Genomic DNA, 15,369 nt, shown 5'->3' on the forward strand with positions numbered 1-15,369 from the left:
CCGGGCCTGGGGTCTGCGAACGGAAGGGAAAGTGGAATCTAGGAGCTCTCCCAGGAAAGAGAAATGTGGAGGCCTGGACTTTGGCGCTGGGGACGCGGCAGGAAGGAGAGGTGACCCGGGAGCCCATCTCCTCCGGGAAAGTTGGGAGGGGGGACTGGACGAGTCCACAGGGTTCCCTCACACTACTGCACCGCCGCCGCCCCCCTCCCCCAGGAAAGGATTTCTCTCGAAGCAAGGCTTCGCGAAGGCGATCGAACACCGTCCTCCGGGTTCCCCCAGGGGGGGAGGGGGTCGGGATGGAGGGGGCTGGAGAGCCGCGCCCGCCTCCTAGTGGCCAGGAGAGGGTTAAGTCGGCTGGCTAGGAAGCGAGGGAGGAGCCAGCGAGTGCGGGAAGGAGTGGGGGTGGTTGGGAAGTGCATCCTCGCTGTCCCCACTCTCCCTCGGCGAGCAGCCGGGGCGCACGGACCGACGGACTGACGGACTCGCGCGCCGCTCGCGCTGCTGGGGGGCGCTGGCACCGGGCGTCGACGGCCAGCTCCAGCCCTCCCAGCCCCGTCGCGCCCCGCCCCGTCCCGTCGGGGCCGATGGCTCCTCCCGAGGCCCGCAACCCGGGGGGCGCAGGGTAGAGCCTCGCGGCCCGGCCACACAGCCCGGGGACTCCCGGGCCCTCCCGGAGCCCCGCGGAGTCCCCGCCGTCCGTCCGGCGGGCTCAGGGAGCGAGTGGGAGCGCCCTCCCCCCGCCGCCCCCTCCCCCGAGCGTCGAGACAAGATGCTGCCCGGGCTCGGGCGCCTGCTGCAAGGTAGGGACCTCAGCCCGCCGGCCGGCCGAGGGCAACCCGGGGAGGGGAGCCGGGTGCCCCCTCCCCCCCCCACCCCCCGGCGTGAGGGTGGGGCAGTCGTGGGGGTGGGAAGGAGCCTGGGGATGGGGGGGAGAGCTTAGCTGGGGGCCCCGCCCCCGCGCCCAGGGTGGCCGGCTGGAGGAGCGCACCCGGCTCGAGCCTGCTGGGAGGTGCGGGTAGCTCGTGACCGAGGGGGGACGCAGGGGCAGGCGGACCCGGCCCGGGCTCCACCTGCTCCGGGGGACGCTGAGGACTCTGGCCGGCTGGGGAAGCGCCGACTCAGCAACTCCTCGTGCCCCGTGCCTCAGCACTTTCCAGTCACCTGGGAAGACTGGGGGTGTGGGTAGGGGGCTGTCTGGGAGGATGGGAGGCTCGGAGGGAAACCCAAAAGGCCCTGCCTGGTAAGACAGATGGAGGGCGCTAGAAGGGGGGGGGGGGTAGTTTCACGGACTGAGTGACAAACTAGGGTGTGGACCGGAGATTGGGGGTGGGGTGGGGAAGGGGTCAGAGAGAGGGGGAGAGCAAGAGGCAGTCGGTGATGGAGAAAGTGGTTTAGGGGAGAGACGGAGAGAGAGGAGGAGGAATAAAGGTTAGACGGGAAAAACCTGGAGGGAAGTGGGACCCAGGTGAGGCCCGAGGAAGAGAGAAGGAGAGGAGAGACCAGGTCTGGAGGGAGAAAGAGAGAAAACGAGGGAATGGGACCCAGAATCGGGAAAGGAGGATGCGTAATGGGAAAGAGGGAGGTAGGCTGGGACCCTAGGGACCAGGAAGGAAAGGGGAGTGGGAAGACGGGGAACCTAGAAACCAGAAAGGGGTGGTGGATGGAGATGGGGTGTCAGGAGCCGGGAAGAGGGTCCAGGATGAACACCAGGATCACGGATAGCAAACCATAAATGGGAGAGGGGCTGGGGCTGGGGCTGGGGCTGGGAAGGAAGGAGGGAAGGAAGAGGAGGAAGGGGACTAGAAGGGAGAGAGGTACCAGAGGGGGCTGCCTAGGGATGAAACAAAGAGGCTTCTGGTAACCACTTCCACGTGGGAAGCCCTCCATTCCCAAAGCACCTGCCTGGCACGTCCCTTGTCCCAGGCAGTGGTCGGTGGGCCAGCCTGGGGAGCTCTGAGCTCGGGGCCTTGGGGGTGGCTGTGAGGGGGCAAGGGTGAGGACATTCAAGTGGGGTGGCAGCCTCCAAAGGTGGGCACCTTGGCTGGCTGCGTGCTGCCATTTATATCTCTGGGCCCCGCCGTCGGATCCTGCCACCGCCACCCTGGCGGCTGCTTATTTTGGGGTGTCACATTCTGGCAGAGTGAGAAGCTGTTTGCAGCAGCTCTAACCCTCCGTCACCCGCATCAGTGCTTCCCCAGGCCCCTGCGTCACAGGCATCACTGCCACCTCCATCCTTCTCTGCGCCCCCACCTCCTCAGCCCCTACCCCCCTCAACATCTGCCTGCCAGGCCGCAGCCCTTTCCCAGCCTTCTGGGTCTGGAACCGTTTGTTGTTCATCTGGGACCCTGTGCCCTTCCCGCAGAGCCAGAGCCCTGGATGCCCCTTCCAGGGGGGCATCTTTTCCCAGGGCCACTCTGCCCACTGGGATAGCACCCTGGCATCTGCCCCCCAACCCAGAGTCCATCCACCTCCTCCTCCTCAAGCTCCTTCTCTCACCAGAGCCTCGGGACTAAAAGGTGGCTCTTGGGGTGAGAACCTTGTTCCTGAGCCTTGGTACTCCAGGGTGATAGCCCAGAGTCCTTGACAATGGTCTCTCGGTGAATGGATACTTTTTGGCTCTGGGCCCCTCAGCCTTCCGGGATCGATACCATGTACTGGCCTCTCTCCGCTCCCCTGGCAGGTCAATCCTCGCCCTATCTCCTGGACACTAGTCATTCCTTTTTGACTCCAAAATGGGCCGTCCCTTACAGTAGCCACAAGCTGGAGCCCAGAAGAGGAAATCTGCAGAGAGCCTGGGTCCCTTCTTTGCTCTCACCCGGAAGGGCATCATGGCTGGCCCAGCCCCGTGCACCTGGGTGCAGTTTCTGTCTCCCTTTACCTTAAGGGTAGTGACTGTCACACTCAGGTGTAGGTTCTGTGGATGATATGGGGTCTCCAGCTGCAGGACCTGGGGCAACTCATTTTCTGTGCCTGAGCCTCCCTCCCCTCGCCTGAAAATTGGGGGCAATAATATTGACCTCACGGGGTTATGTTACATTATACTGTATGCGTAAAGACACTATTTCTCTACGTAGAAATACCGTGCCTGGAGCACAGTAGGTGCTTAATGACAGATGGCTTCTGCCCACCCCTGCTCTGCGCTCCCCTGCGGCTCTAGCCATCACCTGCTGACTTTAGAAAAAAGGAAGAGGAGGAAAGAGAGAGGACGGGGTGAGCCAAGAGGGTGGGGGAGGCTGTCACCACCAGCTTTCCTCCGTCCCTTATAAGTAGTGAGGGCTTCAGTGAACTGAAGGCTTCAAGAAAGATATTAAAGGCAGACTGTCAGACATTCATGTCAGGAGGCCTGAGCTGCTCACTCAGAAACTGACCCTTCCCCTTTCCGGCCCTCAGTGGCACTGCCTGTGAAATATAAGGGTTTTGGCCACTGACGTACCCACTCCCCCTTCCAGCTCCGACGCTCTGTATCTTGCCCTGGCCTTTGCTAGGGAGTCACAAAATGGGAGCTGGGAGCAGACATGTGGTCCTCAGGGAGGGAAAGGAGACAAGGCCTGGAGGGAAGGAGTAATGGTGAGGAGCCGTGGGAAGCAGGGGGTGGGGAAGGGACCGTGTGGCGAGAAGAAAAAGGGCTCACACCACGGGCACAGACCGAGGGCGGAGGAGGGAGAGAAGTGCGGCCCACCAGCCCCCACTGCCTCTGCCCAGGAGCGCTCCAGCAAGGGCCAGGGGTGGGGGGCAGAGAAACCCAGCGCCCCCCACCTTCCCCTCCTCCTTGCCTCCAGTGAGAGCCGCAGCCTGAATTATGGATGAGGCTCCTTGGGTTACAGCTGCTTTGCACGGCAGAGAGGGCCAGAAATGGTAACAGAGTCACTGTTACGCAGCAGCTGTCACAGAGGGGCCCCCTGCTCAGGGCCCCTCCTCAAAGACCCTGCAGGGAACACCAGCTCCAACTTGGGGCAGTGGGCCGTGATGGAGGGGCGGATACAGGGGCAGGTGGAGGGGGCGTGGGGAAAGAAGAGAGGAGCCCCCTGATGTGGGCAAGCAGGGGCCCAGGGAGTTGTGAGTCAGCCCCGGCACCCTTGGCCTCTAGGCTGGAGGAGACCCTGGGGCCAGTGAGTGGCCCCTGACTCTGGAGAGCGGTGGGATTGCACATCCTTCCCCTGTCTCTCCTGGGATACCGGGCAGCCCTGGAGGCTGAGGGAAGAGCTCCCTAATCCTCTGGAGGGCTGTGGCCTTCAGAGCTCACACTCTCTTGTGAGCTTGTGGATAAGGGGTGGGATTAAGGATCAGAAAAAGGATTTGACTTCCCCTGGTGTCAAGTCCTTGGGGAAGCAAGCTCAGAGGGGGACTACTAAGAAGAGAAGTGTCCTGGCCAGGCATCAGGAGACTCCTTTTTGGTCCTTGCCCCATCAACCACTTTGCTGTGTGACCTTGGGCAAGTTCCTTGCCCTCTCTGAGCCCCAATGTGCCCTCCATAGAATAAGAACTTGAACCCGATGAGCCTGGAGGACCTTTCCAGCTCTGAGATCTCCTGTTCTAAGCCCCAAACCTCAGTCCTCGTGAAACCCACCCAGGGTTCCCTGCTGCGCTCCCTGCCCCCCCCCCCCCCGCCTGGTTCAGATGAGGGGTGAGAGACACGCCCCTCCACCCCACGTGGCTCTGAAAAACTCAGGAGGAGAAAGTAATCGTGAAACGCCGCACGGGGGAGGGGTGAGAAGGGCCGAGAAACGCGGAGGTGGTGTGAAGGAACGGAACAGCAGCCGCTGTGTCACTGAGTATTACATCACACCCAGCCTACACACGCACGGGGCCGCACTCACACACACGCGGAGTGCAGCCGGCACACGCTCGCACGCTCGCACCGCACAGCGCCAGGAGGGGCCCGGTCAGAGTTGGGGTGGCGCCGGAGGTGGGGGAACAGGAACACCGCACACATCAGGCATGGGGTCTCCCGCCCCCGCACCTGTGTGTACCCCCTGGCGAGGAGGCGTGGCAGAGGGTCCACGATACCCACGCCACACCCCTTGCCTACCATCACACACACACACACACACACACACACACACACACGCGCGCGCGCGCGCACACACACACACGCACACACACGCCACACAGCAACCTCTAGAGCACAAGGCACCACTTAAACTCACAGACCCTCGGTTTCTCCCCTGGAGTCTCTGAGGCCCAGAAAGCCCAGAAAACCTCGGGTCCTGGGTCCAAGCACCCATCTCCCTCCCCTCGGCCTTCATGGGCCTAATACATTGCTTGAAGCAGAAGGCTCTCAGTCTATGTGTGCCCAGGGAATCAGTGTCCAGGTTGTGGGGTGGAGGCTCCCCTTCACCCCAGGCCAACATGCCAGCAGAAAATCCCAGGAGTCATCTGGAAGTCATGGTAAAGGGCAGAGGTCAAGCTAGGTCCAGTCCACAAGCTTACGAGCTGCAGGGAGGGCAAGAAGACCAGGGGACAGGGATGGACGAGGGGGTCCTGCACAGGGATACAGGGGGCCTAGACTCGGCTCTTTAGCCCCAGGCCCTTAGGCCTGCTTCTCCATCTGTATCATTAGAAGGCTGAGCTATTTCCAGTATTCAAGTTGCTTGAAAATATATATACGTATATGCATCTTTAAGTGACTTCGAATGAGAACAGCGTGTGGTATAAAAATGCAGATTCCCAGGCTGCCCCCAGGAATTCCGATGCTGCAATCTTTCCAGGACCACCCAGCTGATTCTGTTGCAGGCGGCCGCTGGCCCCAGATAGAAATGCACTTGCCCCTGGTCCCTAAGGGGCCTTCCAGCTTGGAGAGGCCCTGGTTCTTCCAAGGTGAAAGGTGAAAGCTGCCAGCAGGTGAGGGAGGGGGCTGCAGGCAGCAGTGGATTCTGCAGGGCCAGACCCCAGGTCAGCCAGAGAGGGCCACCATGCACGGGCCTTAGATTCACCAAGGCTCTCAATTTAGTTCCAGCCGATCTCAAATGGGGGCGACTCACTCCCCAAGGGACATCTGGCAATGTCTGGAGACATTTTGGTTATCATAACCAGGGGGCAGGTGTGACTGGCATCTAGCGGGTAGAGGAATACCCGAAATAGGACATCATATAGGACTGCCCCCGGCAGCAAAGAACCATCAGGCGCACCACACCGAGGCGGGGCGGGGGGAGGGAGCCCTGGCAGTCCACATGGCCAGACCTACCACAGTGGAACCAGTTGAGAAAAGACCACCACTCGTCAAACGACGTTAAACCTCGCTGTCTACAGTGCCCTCTTGGCATCTCTTTATTTTTAACACACCAGGAGCCTCAAAAATCAGAAGTGGCTGGGGCTTCTCACGACTCTAGGGATGCACCCAGAACCCCTCCCCGAGAAGCCCTGCGGTGAGGTGTCCCCCGCACCCCGCGCTGGCCCACAGCCCACCCAGACCCGCCTCCCTCTCCCTGCAGGTCCCGCCTCGGCCGGCCTCCTGCTGATGCTCCTGGCCCTGCCCCCAGCGGCCCCCAGCTGCCCCATGCTCTGCACCTGCTACTCGTCCCCGCCCACCGTGAGCTGCCAGGCCAACAACTTCTCCTCGGTGCCGCTGTCCCTGCCGCCCAGCACGCAGCGACTCTTCCTGCAGAACAACCTCATCCGCACGCTGCGGCCCGGCACCTTCGGGCCCAGCCTGCTCACCCTGTGGCTCTTCTCCAACAACCTCTCCACCATCTACCCGGGCACCTTCCGCCACCTGCAGGCCCTGGAGGAGCTGGACCTCGGCGACAACCGGCACCTGCGCTCTCTGGAGCCCGACACCTTCCAGGGCCTGGAGCGGCTGCAGTCGCTGCATCTGTACCGCTGCCAGCTCAGCAGCCTGCCCGGCAACATCTTCCGCGGCCTGGTCAGCCTGCAGTACCTCTACCTCCAGGAGAACAGCCTGCTCCACCTACAGGTGAGCCGGCCCCGCCCGGGGCGCGCGCGCATGCGCAGAGCTCTCCCAGGACCCCTGGCCGCTCCGTCCAGGTGCCCATGGGGACACCCTTCCTTCCAAAGCATCTCTATTTCTCTGCCCCTTCTCTAAGTTTCTGTGTCCCTCTCACTCTCTCCAGGCGGGGTTCTCTTTTGTTTTCTCTCCTCTGTCTTCCTGTCTGTGCCTGTTTGGATCCCTTGTTGCCTCTCTCACTAACTCTCCAACCCCCCATCTGTCTCCCTCTGCCCGGCTGTCTGTCTGTCTATCCTTTTCTGTCCCTCTCTGCCTCTCTCACCAACTTGCCTCCCCCATCTGTCTTCTTCTGCCTCTTCTGTCTGTCTCCCTTCACACGCCCACCCCACACACTCCCCCATGTCTGTCTGGGTGTATGTGTGTGTCTCTTTCTGTGATCCCTCCTTTCCCCCTTGGCTGCCTTCGGGGGGCTCTGCCTTTCACTGGGCACCCAGCCCGAAGGCCTTTGTGGCTGATTTTCTCACCTGCCCCCACACCCTCCCACGTCCCGGGGAGGAACAGCAAGAGGGCAATGCCCCTACCATTATGCCCCATGGGAGGCTCTGCCTCTCTCCAGCTCACTGGGTAATGGGACGAGGGCAAGTCCTCCCCTTTCTGGATTCCTGTCCCCCAGACCTGGCATCCCAGTGCAAGGAAAGAAGGAGAACAAAAGGGTAAAGGGCTGTTAAGTAGCTGGAAAATGGATGCTCTGGAAACGGAAGGAATAACAGTAATTGCTATTTATTGTTATTGTCATTGATCTAAATATTGTTTATTGTTGTTGTTATGCTGACTGTTTGACAGCCAGATCCTCCCGTTCTATTTCCCCAGGAAGCAATCACACACCCTCCAAACCACTCTGGAAGAAATTCCTCCCTTGGCTACATAGCCTCTGGCTGGAAAGGGGGCAAGGACATCCAAATTCTCCCCTCTCCCCACATAAGCCTGGAAGGCTCTTGCTCCTCCCCAGGTCGGTGCCTGCCTGGTCTCACCAGTGTGCCAATTTGAACATCAGGTCAGTGTTGACGTGGACAGAGTTAATGACAATACCCTAACAAACCTGCGTCCAGCACCCATTATGGGCTGGGTGCCGAGAACTCAGCAGGGAACAAAACAGACCAAGCTCCCTGCCTTCAGAGATAGCATTCTAGTGGGGGGAGACAGACAAGAAGAAAAATGCAGAGGATGCTGGAAATCTTGTCATGGCTATTATCACTGCAAAAACAATGATAACAGTAGCATCCACTACTGCTCAGTGGGCACACTGTGCGTCTGGCACAGGCATCGATGGGCATCGACTCTGGTGTCGTTTACAGGCGTGTGACAAATTTTGACCGTCCTGAACCCCAGTTTGCCCATCTGTAAAACGGGGGCAGCAACAGCCCCCATCTCCCAGGGATTTTATAAGCGTTCAGGGCATGAATAATTTGTAAGGCACTTAGAATAGTGCTTGGCATACGGTAAGCACTATATAAATGCTTGTTAAAACACTATTTTAAAAAGAGAAACAAACCTCATTTAACATTGGTCTTGGTGAAATGGCCCATCTTGGACCCAATCCTGGAGATTTGGGTCAACCTCATGGATTATCCTGAGGCCATGAGTGGGTCCCAGAACACTCCCTCCCTTTTCCTGCCTGCCTAAATTCGCCTCGGATCTCAGGGTGTATGAAGTCTATTCGGCCACCTCACCTCATTTCCGTAGCCCCGTTGGAGGCTGCTTCCTCCACAGATGAGGAAGTGGAGGCCGAGAGTCCCAAAGACTTTGTAGATATAAGGCCTCTTCCCGCGAAGTCTCTTAAACCACTGCACAGAGTCCACGTGACAGGGGGCTAGCGTGTCCCACCATCTCGCTGAGCCTCACGGGAACCTGGCAATAGGGACACGGGATAGAAGCTCCTGAGGCCACTCAACCAGGAAGGGCGGGTGGCATTCGAGCCTGCGCCCACTCAGACTTCTCCACCGGGCTCTGTCCAGGCACAGGAAGTACAGCAGTGTGGGCTCCCCTTTGAGAGCACGCGCCTTGGAGTCTGCTAAACCGAGGTTCAAATCCTGGCTCCCGTAGGACTTAGGACAAATTACTCAACCTCCCGGCCTTCCATTTCCTCGTCTCTAAAATGGCAATCGTGATGGTACTTAACATTTATCTAGGACATTTTGTAAGGTGGAACACTTAGCCCCGAGCCACACTCAATGCGGGTGCTATCATCATTATCCTATTACAGCCAGTAGTTCAACAACTACTCCTATGGAGCCCCTGACCTCCTTAGCAATATAGATCAGTTGGTTCAGAATGACGACTTTGGGGCCCGAGGGCCCGAGTTTGAATCCCCCTGCTCTATTTTCTGACTTACTGAACTTTAGGCAAGGTGCCCCCCCCCGAACCTCAGTTTCCTCATCTTTAAAGGGGGGGGGGGATAAAAGTAATACCTGCCACAAAGAACGGCTGTAAAAAGCAAATGCATTTGTGTATATAAAGCACATAGTTCAGTGCAGAATAAATCATGTCATGATGACATGACCCTCCATCGACCCTCAGGCCACGAATGGCAGCCAGACCCTGAGGTTAGGAAAGGCCTAGGCAAAGGGGTCTTGAGTGGACACGGTGAGGGCGGGGGGTCCCCTGAAACAGGACATGTGTGTCAGGCACCCCTTGGTGTGAACGGTGCTGTGGATCATGGGAAGGAAGTGTCTCCGCACCTGGCCCTTCATAGAGGAGAAAGAGCCAGCCTCTGCCTGGGAGATGCCATAGGCAGGTGAGGAGACACGCGGGCGGGGGTGAGATCCACAGAGTGCAGGTGTGACCCAAGATGGCGCCTGCCCAGAGAGGGGAGCTTCGGAGGCGGTGAGAGGGCCACAGCTTTTCAGGAAGAGGAAGGTGGAGGTGGGATGGGGTGGAGTTTCTCATGGACCGTCTGTTGTAGGCCAGGCACGGCACCGGGGGGGTTCGCTCATCAGTGGATATTTACAGAACACCTGCTATATGCGAGGGATTCTGGCGGCGAACAGAAACAGTGTCCCTGCTCTCCTGGAGCCGATGTCCTACTTGAGGAGAACCAGATGATAGAGACACCAGGTCTCTCCTTTAATCGTTACAGCCTGCACGGTACGCAAGGGCAGTCTCTGCACTCTGGCAGATCCGAATTGGAATCCCAGGTCCACTTCTGATTTGCTGTGTGGCTCTGGGCAAGTTACTTGACCACTCTGAGCCTCACCGGGCCCATCTGTAAGGTGGAGAACATGACCTGCGCCTCAGAGGTTTGTTGTAGGGGCGAAAGCACATGCTGCTTGCAAAAGGCTCCGCACGATGGGCAGCTCAGGGTAGGCATCATTCCCCCCATTTAGCAGCTGAGGACGCTGACCCTCAGCAAAGCTCAGGCACCAGTCCAAGGTCACCCAACTGCTGAGAAGTGTAGCCTAGCATTGGCCCCCGTCCGCCTGACCCCAGAATCCACATCCACATTCCACCATACACGGCTGGTGGACCCCTAGCCAAGTGGCTTGCCTTCGGGGAGCCCCACTCTCCTGTTCTCTGGAAGGGACATAATAATGTTATCGGCCTCGTGGGGTCACGATGATGGAGTTGCTACATGGGACTGGGCAGCACAGAGCTTGGCACACAGTGAGAGCTCAGCAAGTCAGCTGCTTGACGATGCTGACGCAGACGATGACGGTGACACCTGGCACAGACTGGTGAGCATTGTGAGTGGGGGTGCCTGGCACAGAGCAGACACTCAATACAGTTTTGTTGAATGAATGAGGTACATTCCAGGACTCACTTACTCATAAATATCAGATGAGGTTGGATCTTAATGATCAACCATCTCCAGTCCCTTGTTTCACAGATGAAAACACCTGAGGCCCAGAGAGGTTCGTGGAGCTGCCCAAGGTCACACAGCCCAGCAGCTAGCACGCCAGAGACTGGAGCTGGGAGGGTGGAAGGCAAAGTGAAGAGCAGAATGCTTGGGGGGGGGGGGGGGGTGGGGAGGCAGGGCAGGGATGCTGCCTTGCGATTCCAAATGGATGCAGGGAGCTGTGAACTGACCTGGGGGGAGGTGAGGGAAATGTGGTTTTCCGAGATGGATGTGGATGACTTTAGCAACCGCTCTCAGCCCTGAGGGAGGGGGTGATGTGGGGGGGTGGGGTGGTGGTGAGGGTGAGGGCTGTGAAAGCCAAGAGCTTATTAATGCACAGAGAACGTCTGAACAGGGAGAGAGGAAGGCCCGGATTTGAGAGCTGCAGCCCAGGAAGTGGCTGTGGGATTTGGCAACAGCTTGGATGAGGGGAGGGGTGCGGACCCCCAGACGGAGGCTCAGCAAGGGGAAGGCCAGGACTTTTGCAAGAGGGAAAAGGGGGCAAGGAGAAGAGGTGGGAATTAAGGCATTTTGTAGCCCCCAAGTTGGGACTGTGGGTCAAAGGCGCCTGAATTTCTGGGTTGTCTGAACCTCTGGTGCTCCCTTCCTGACCTCTGGAAGTCCCCAAGTGCCGATTACCTCTGCTTCTACTCCCGCCCCATACTGATCCTGACCAGGGATCTCTGGGTGGGGCCCACTATTGCTAACACTCCATAAAAAAAACAGAAACCCTAACTAGGTGTCTCAGTGGAAGGGTTTCAGAGCCCACTCCCTGAGCGGGGGGGGGGGGGGGGGGGGGGGGGGGTGGCAAGGAAGACAAGGACAAGGAAGGCCAGACAGGGACAGGCTGAGGCCATGGCTGTGCAGAGAGCCCACTGGAGACCTGAGCCGGACACATGGGGTGGTGGCAGCAGGGGGCAGAGAACGATGGTGTCAGAGACAGCCAAGAAGGTTGAGGGGACGGATCTCAATGTGGCCAAGAAGAGGGTTCTTGGCAGGCTCAGTTCCTGTAGCAGAGAGGGCGGAAGGCAGATGGGAGGGGGCGAGCAAATGCGGGAGCTCAGGAAGGTGGAGGCTGTGGGTGTGGGCTAGGAGTCAACGCCCTCCCCCCACCTGAGAGCCAGCGACCAGGCTCCTGAGTGGGATGGGCGGGATCATCCCCCCTGGCAGGAACCGGTGGGAACCACAGCCTGGAAACAGGACCTAGGGGTGAGCTGCCTTGAGCACAGCGTATGCTCTTATCGCTGGGAACTAGACTTCCTGGGCCTGCTGACCACAGCGATGTCCCGCACAGAGGGGTGGATCTCATTGCTGGGGTCCTGGGCCCTTCATCTCTCTGGGTCTTTGTGCTTTCCTCCATAAAGAGTGGCTGGGCACTGACTCCCAAGTCTGGCTGGCCATCACCAAGCTGGTGAGCTGGATAAAATGCAGAATCCACCCCCCTGCCTCCTACCCACCCTCCCCTGTGCAGCATACCTAGACCTATTCCCTCACCCCCATTAATTCTGAATCAGAGCTCAAGATCCTTCCAGCACTAACTTGGCCTGATTCTGGGACCCCCCCCCCAGCCCCAGGCAGGCAGGCAGGCAGGCAGGAGGGGCAGCCCCTCTAAGGGGACCAGTGATGCAGGGCATCAGACAGCAGGTTTCCTTCCCCTTCCCTGCTGCCTCCGGGGGTGGGGGGAGGGGGGCTGATGCTTGGTGCCATTAATTTCCCAGCCAAGTAGAATAGCAGAATTTTTGAGCCCCACGAAGCTCCTCGCTGCTAGAGGAAAAGGGATGGACCTAATTGTAACTGAGACCCTACTGTCGTAATAACCACCGTTTATTGGTGGTGGTCTGTGTGCCCAGCGGGTACTGTATCCTTCCAGCATGATCTCACCTAACCCTCAGGTTGTTCTCTGGGTTATACATGCTGAGGAAACTGAGGCTAGATGAGGCTAAAGAACGTGCCCGATGTAACACAGCTGGAAAGAGGGCAAGCTGCATCCGAAGCCCTGGGCTGTCACTCCCGAGCCTGTGGGCTTCACTGGACCGAATCCCAATGTGCCAGGCACTGTGCCCAGCACTTCACCCATCTGCTCTTTGTGTGGATCGTCTTCTTTAATCCTCAGAACAAACCCGGGAGGAGGTACACTCATCCCCATTTTATAGATGCGGAAACAGGCTTAGAGAGATTACTGGCACGGCCAAATCAGCAATCATGGCCAACCCACAGAATGCCTACCCCTGTGGAAATCCTGTTCTAAGGAACTGAGTGTATGTTGCTTATCTAATCTCCACATCTCACAGGTGAAGAAACTGAGTCAGAAATCCTGAGACTCGCCCCAAGTGGCACAGTCAGGACTGCTGGATCCAGGGCTTGAAGTCAGGCAGTCTGGCTGCCCCGTCTGCATACTTAAGCAAACCCGGGGTTCTCCTCCTCCAAGTGTGGTCCTCGGACCAGCAGCATCAGCACCACCCGGGAACAGAGCCTCAGGCCGCACCCCAGACCTGCTGAATCAGGAACCCAGGGGGCAGCACGCAGGCCCCTGCAGGAGATTCAAAGCACTAGCGGTCTAAGAACCACTGCCCTCAACCGTATCGCGTTCCCCACCTTACCCTCTCCGCGGGTGAGGGGAGGCAGGATTCAAACACAGGACTCCGAATCAAAAGGTCAAACCCTTTCCGGTCTACCGCAGCGCTCCCCCTCCCCTCCCTCCTCTCCACCCGCCTCTAAGGACCGCTCTCTTCTCTCCCTCCTCCCCGTCCTCCCCCTCCCCCCCCCCCCCCCCCCCCAGGATGACCTGTTCGCGGACCTGGCCAACCTGAGCCACCTCTTCCTGCACGGGAACCGCCTGCGGCTGCTCACGGAGCACGTGTTCCGCGGCCTGGGCAGCCTGGACCGGCTGCTGCTGCACGGGAACCGGCTGCAGGGCGTGCACCGCGCGGCCTTCCGCGGCCTCAGCCGCCTCACCATCCTCTACCTGTTCAACAACAGCCTGGCCTCGCTGCCCGGCGAGGCGCTCGCCGACCTGCCCGCTCTCGAGTTCCTGCGGCTCAACGCCAACCCCTGGGCGTGCGACTGCCGCGCGCGGCCGCTCTGGGCCTGGTTCCAGCGCGCGCGCGTGTCCAGCTCCGACGTGACCTGCGCCACCCCTCCGGAGCGCCAGGGCCGCGACCTGCGCGCCCTCCGCGACGCCGACTTCCAGGCCTGCCCGCCCGCCGCGCCCACGCGGCCCGGCAGCCGCGCCCGCGGCAACAGCTCGTCCAACCACCTGTACGGGGTGGCCGAGGCCGGGGCGCCCCCCGCCGACCCCTCCACCCTCTACCGAGACCTGCCCGCCGAAGACCCGCGGGGGCGCCAGGGCGGGGACGCGCCCACAGAGGACGACTACTGGGGGGGCTACGGGGGCGAGGACCAGCGGGGGGAGCAGACGTGCCCGGGCGCTGCCTGCCAGGCGCCCCCGGACTCCCGCGGCCCCGCGCTCTCGGCCGGGCTGCCCACCCCTCTGCTTTGCCTCCTGCTCCTGGCGCCCCACCACCTCTGACTGCGGTGCTGAGACTGAAGAGGCCATCGTCACCCCCCGCCCACCCCGCCCGGCTGAGGCCGGCCGGGCCCTGTCCCCGCCCCCGGCCTTGCTGCCTTCCTGTCCCCTCCCCTCTCCTCTCTTCCCAGGGGACCCGGCCTGGCCAGGCCTCTCCCTGCCTCCTGGGCTGTTGGCTCAGGGCAGCCCCCGGAAGTCAGGACGCGTCTGGTGGCTCAGCCCTGTTCTCCCCAACTCCGCCATTAACTCTTTCCCACCCCAAGGCTGGGGTGGGACACCCCAGGCAGCCGCTGTCCCCTTCTCCCAGTGCCCACCGTGGACGAGAGGGGCTTTCGTCCGCAGAGCATCTTCCACCAGCAGAGCCTTCGGAAGCTCCCGAGAAGGGAGCCCCACCCAGGAGCCCTTTGGAGGGATGCCTCACTTGGGGCCAGGCTAACCCGAGGCCCCTGCTTATCCTAGCCCCCCTCAACCTCCTGACACCGGAGGAATACTTTTCTCCTAAGTCTACCCGGGACATTTTTTAGGGTGCCTGGAGAGAACTTTCCTCTCCACCGTGGCCCCCGTGTGGTGAAGATCAACATAAGTTGTTTGGGGAAAAAAAAATTTATTAAAAAATTCTATTATTTTACTTTCTTCTGTAAGATTTGTTGGCTCAGGACCTCAAAAGAGGGAAGAGGGCTTAGCACCATCGGGATTTCAGGGCCAGGAGGGTTAGAGAGAGGGGATCCATCCCATGCCATCAAAGTGCTTCTTGCTGGCTGGAGCCCGTGTGTATGCTGCTCCCCGACGATGAGAAGCTCAAGACTGAGGAAGAGGGGTGTTTGCAGAGCCCCAGGCAGGCCAGGTGAAATCTGACAGCCAAGAGTAGGGGCTGACATCACCTCACCTCCCCATTTGTCCCAGAGAGGCAGCTACAGCCCACCCTGGGTTGTCTGGCCCCTGAGGAGCTAACCCTGGGGAAGGCCTGCAGCCTGGTTAACAGCTCCCTCGCAGGCCCTGTTCCTTCAGGAGGGAAGAGCATTTCTCACCTCACCCTGCAAGGAGAAA

At 59.8% G+C, this 15,369-nt stretch overlaps 1 protein-coding gene across 1 annotated transcript; it reads left to right on the forward strand.

Annotated features, from left to right (window-relative positions):
• The first annotated feature begins 379 nt into the window (after positions 1-379).
• Positions 380-14,950, forward strand: RTN4RL2 (reticulon 4 receptor like 2). The gene is made up of 3 exons (XM_043581155.1): positions 380-800; positions 6,432-6,913; positions 13,576-14,950. Exons 1-3 carry the CDS (start codon positions 770-772, stop codon positions 14,323-14,325), a joined length of 1,263 nt encoding a protein of 420 aa, XP_043437090.1. The 5' UTR covers positions 380-769; the 3' UTR covers positions 14,326-14,950.
• The last annotated feature ends 419 nt before the right edge of the window (positions 14,951-15,369 follow it).

Source organism: Prionailurus bengalensis, chromosome D1 (assembly GCF_016509475.1).
Source record: "Prionailurus bengalensis isolate Pbe53 chromosome D1, Fcat_Pben_1.1_paternal_pri, whole genome shotgun sequence".
Lineage (NCBI taxonomy): Eukaryota > Metazoa > Chordata > Mammalia > Carnivora > Felidae > Prionailurus > Prionailurus bengalensis.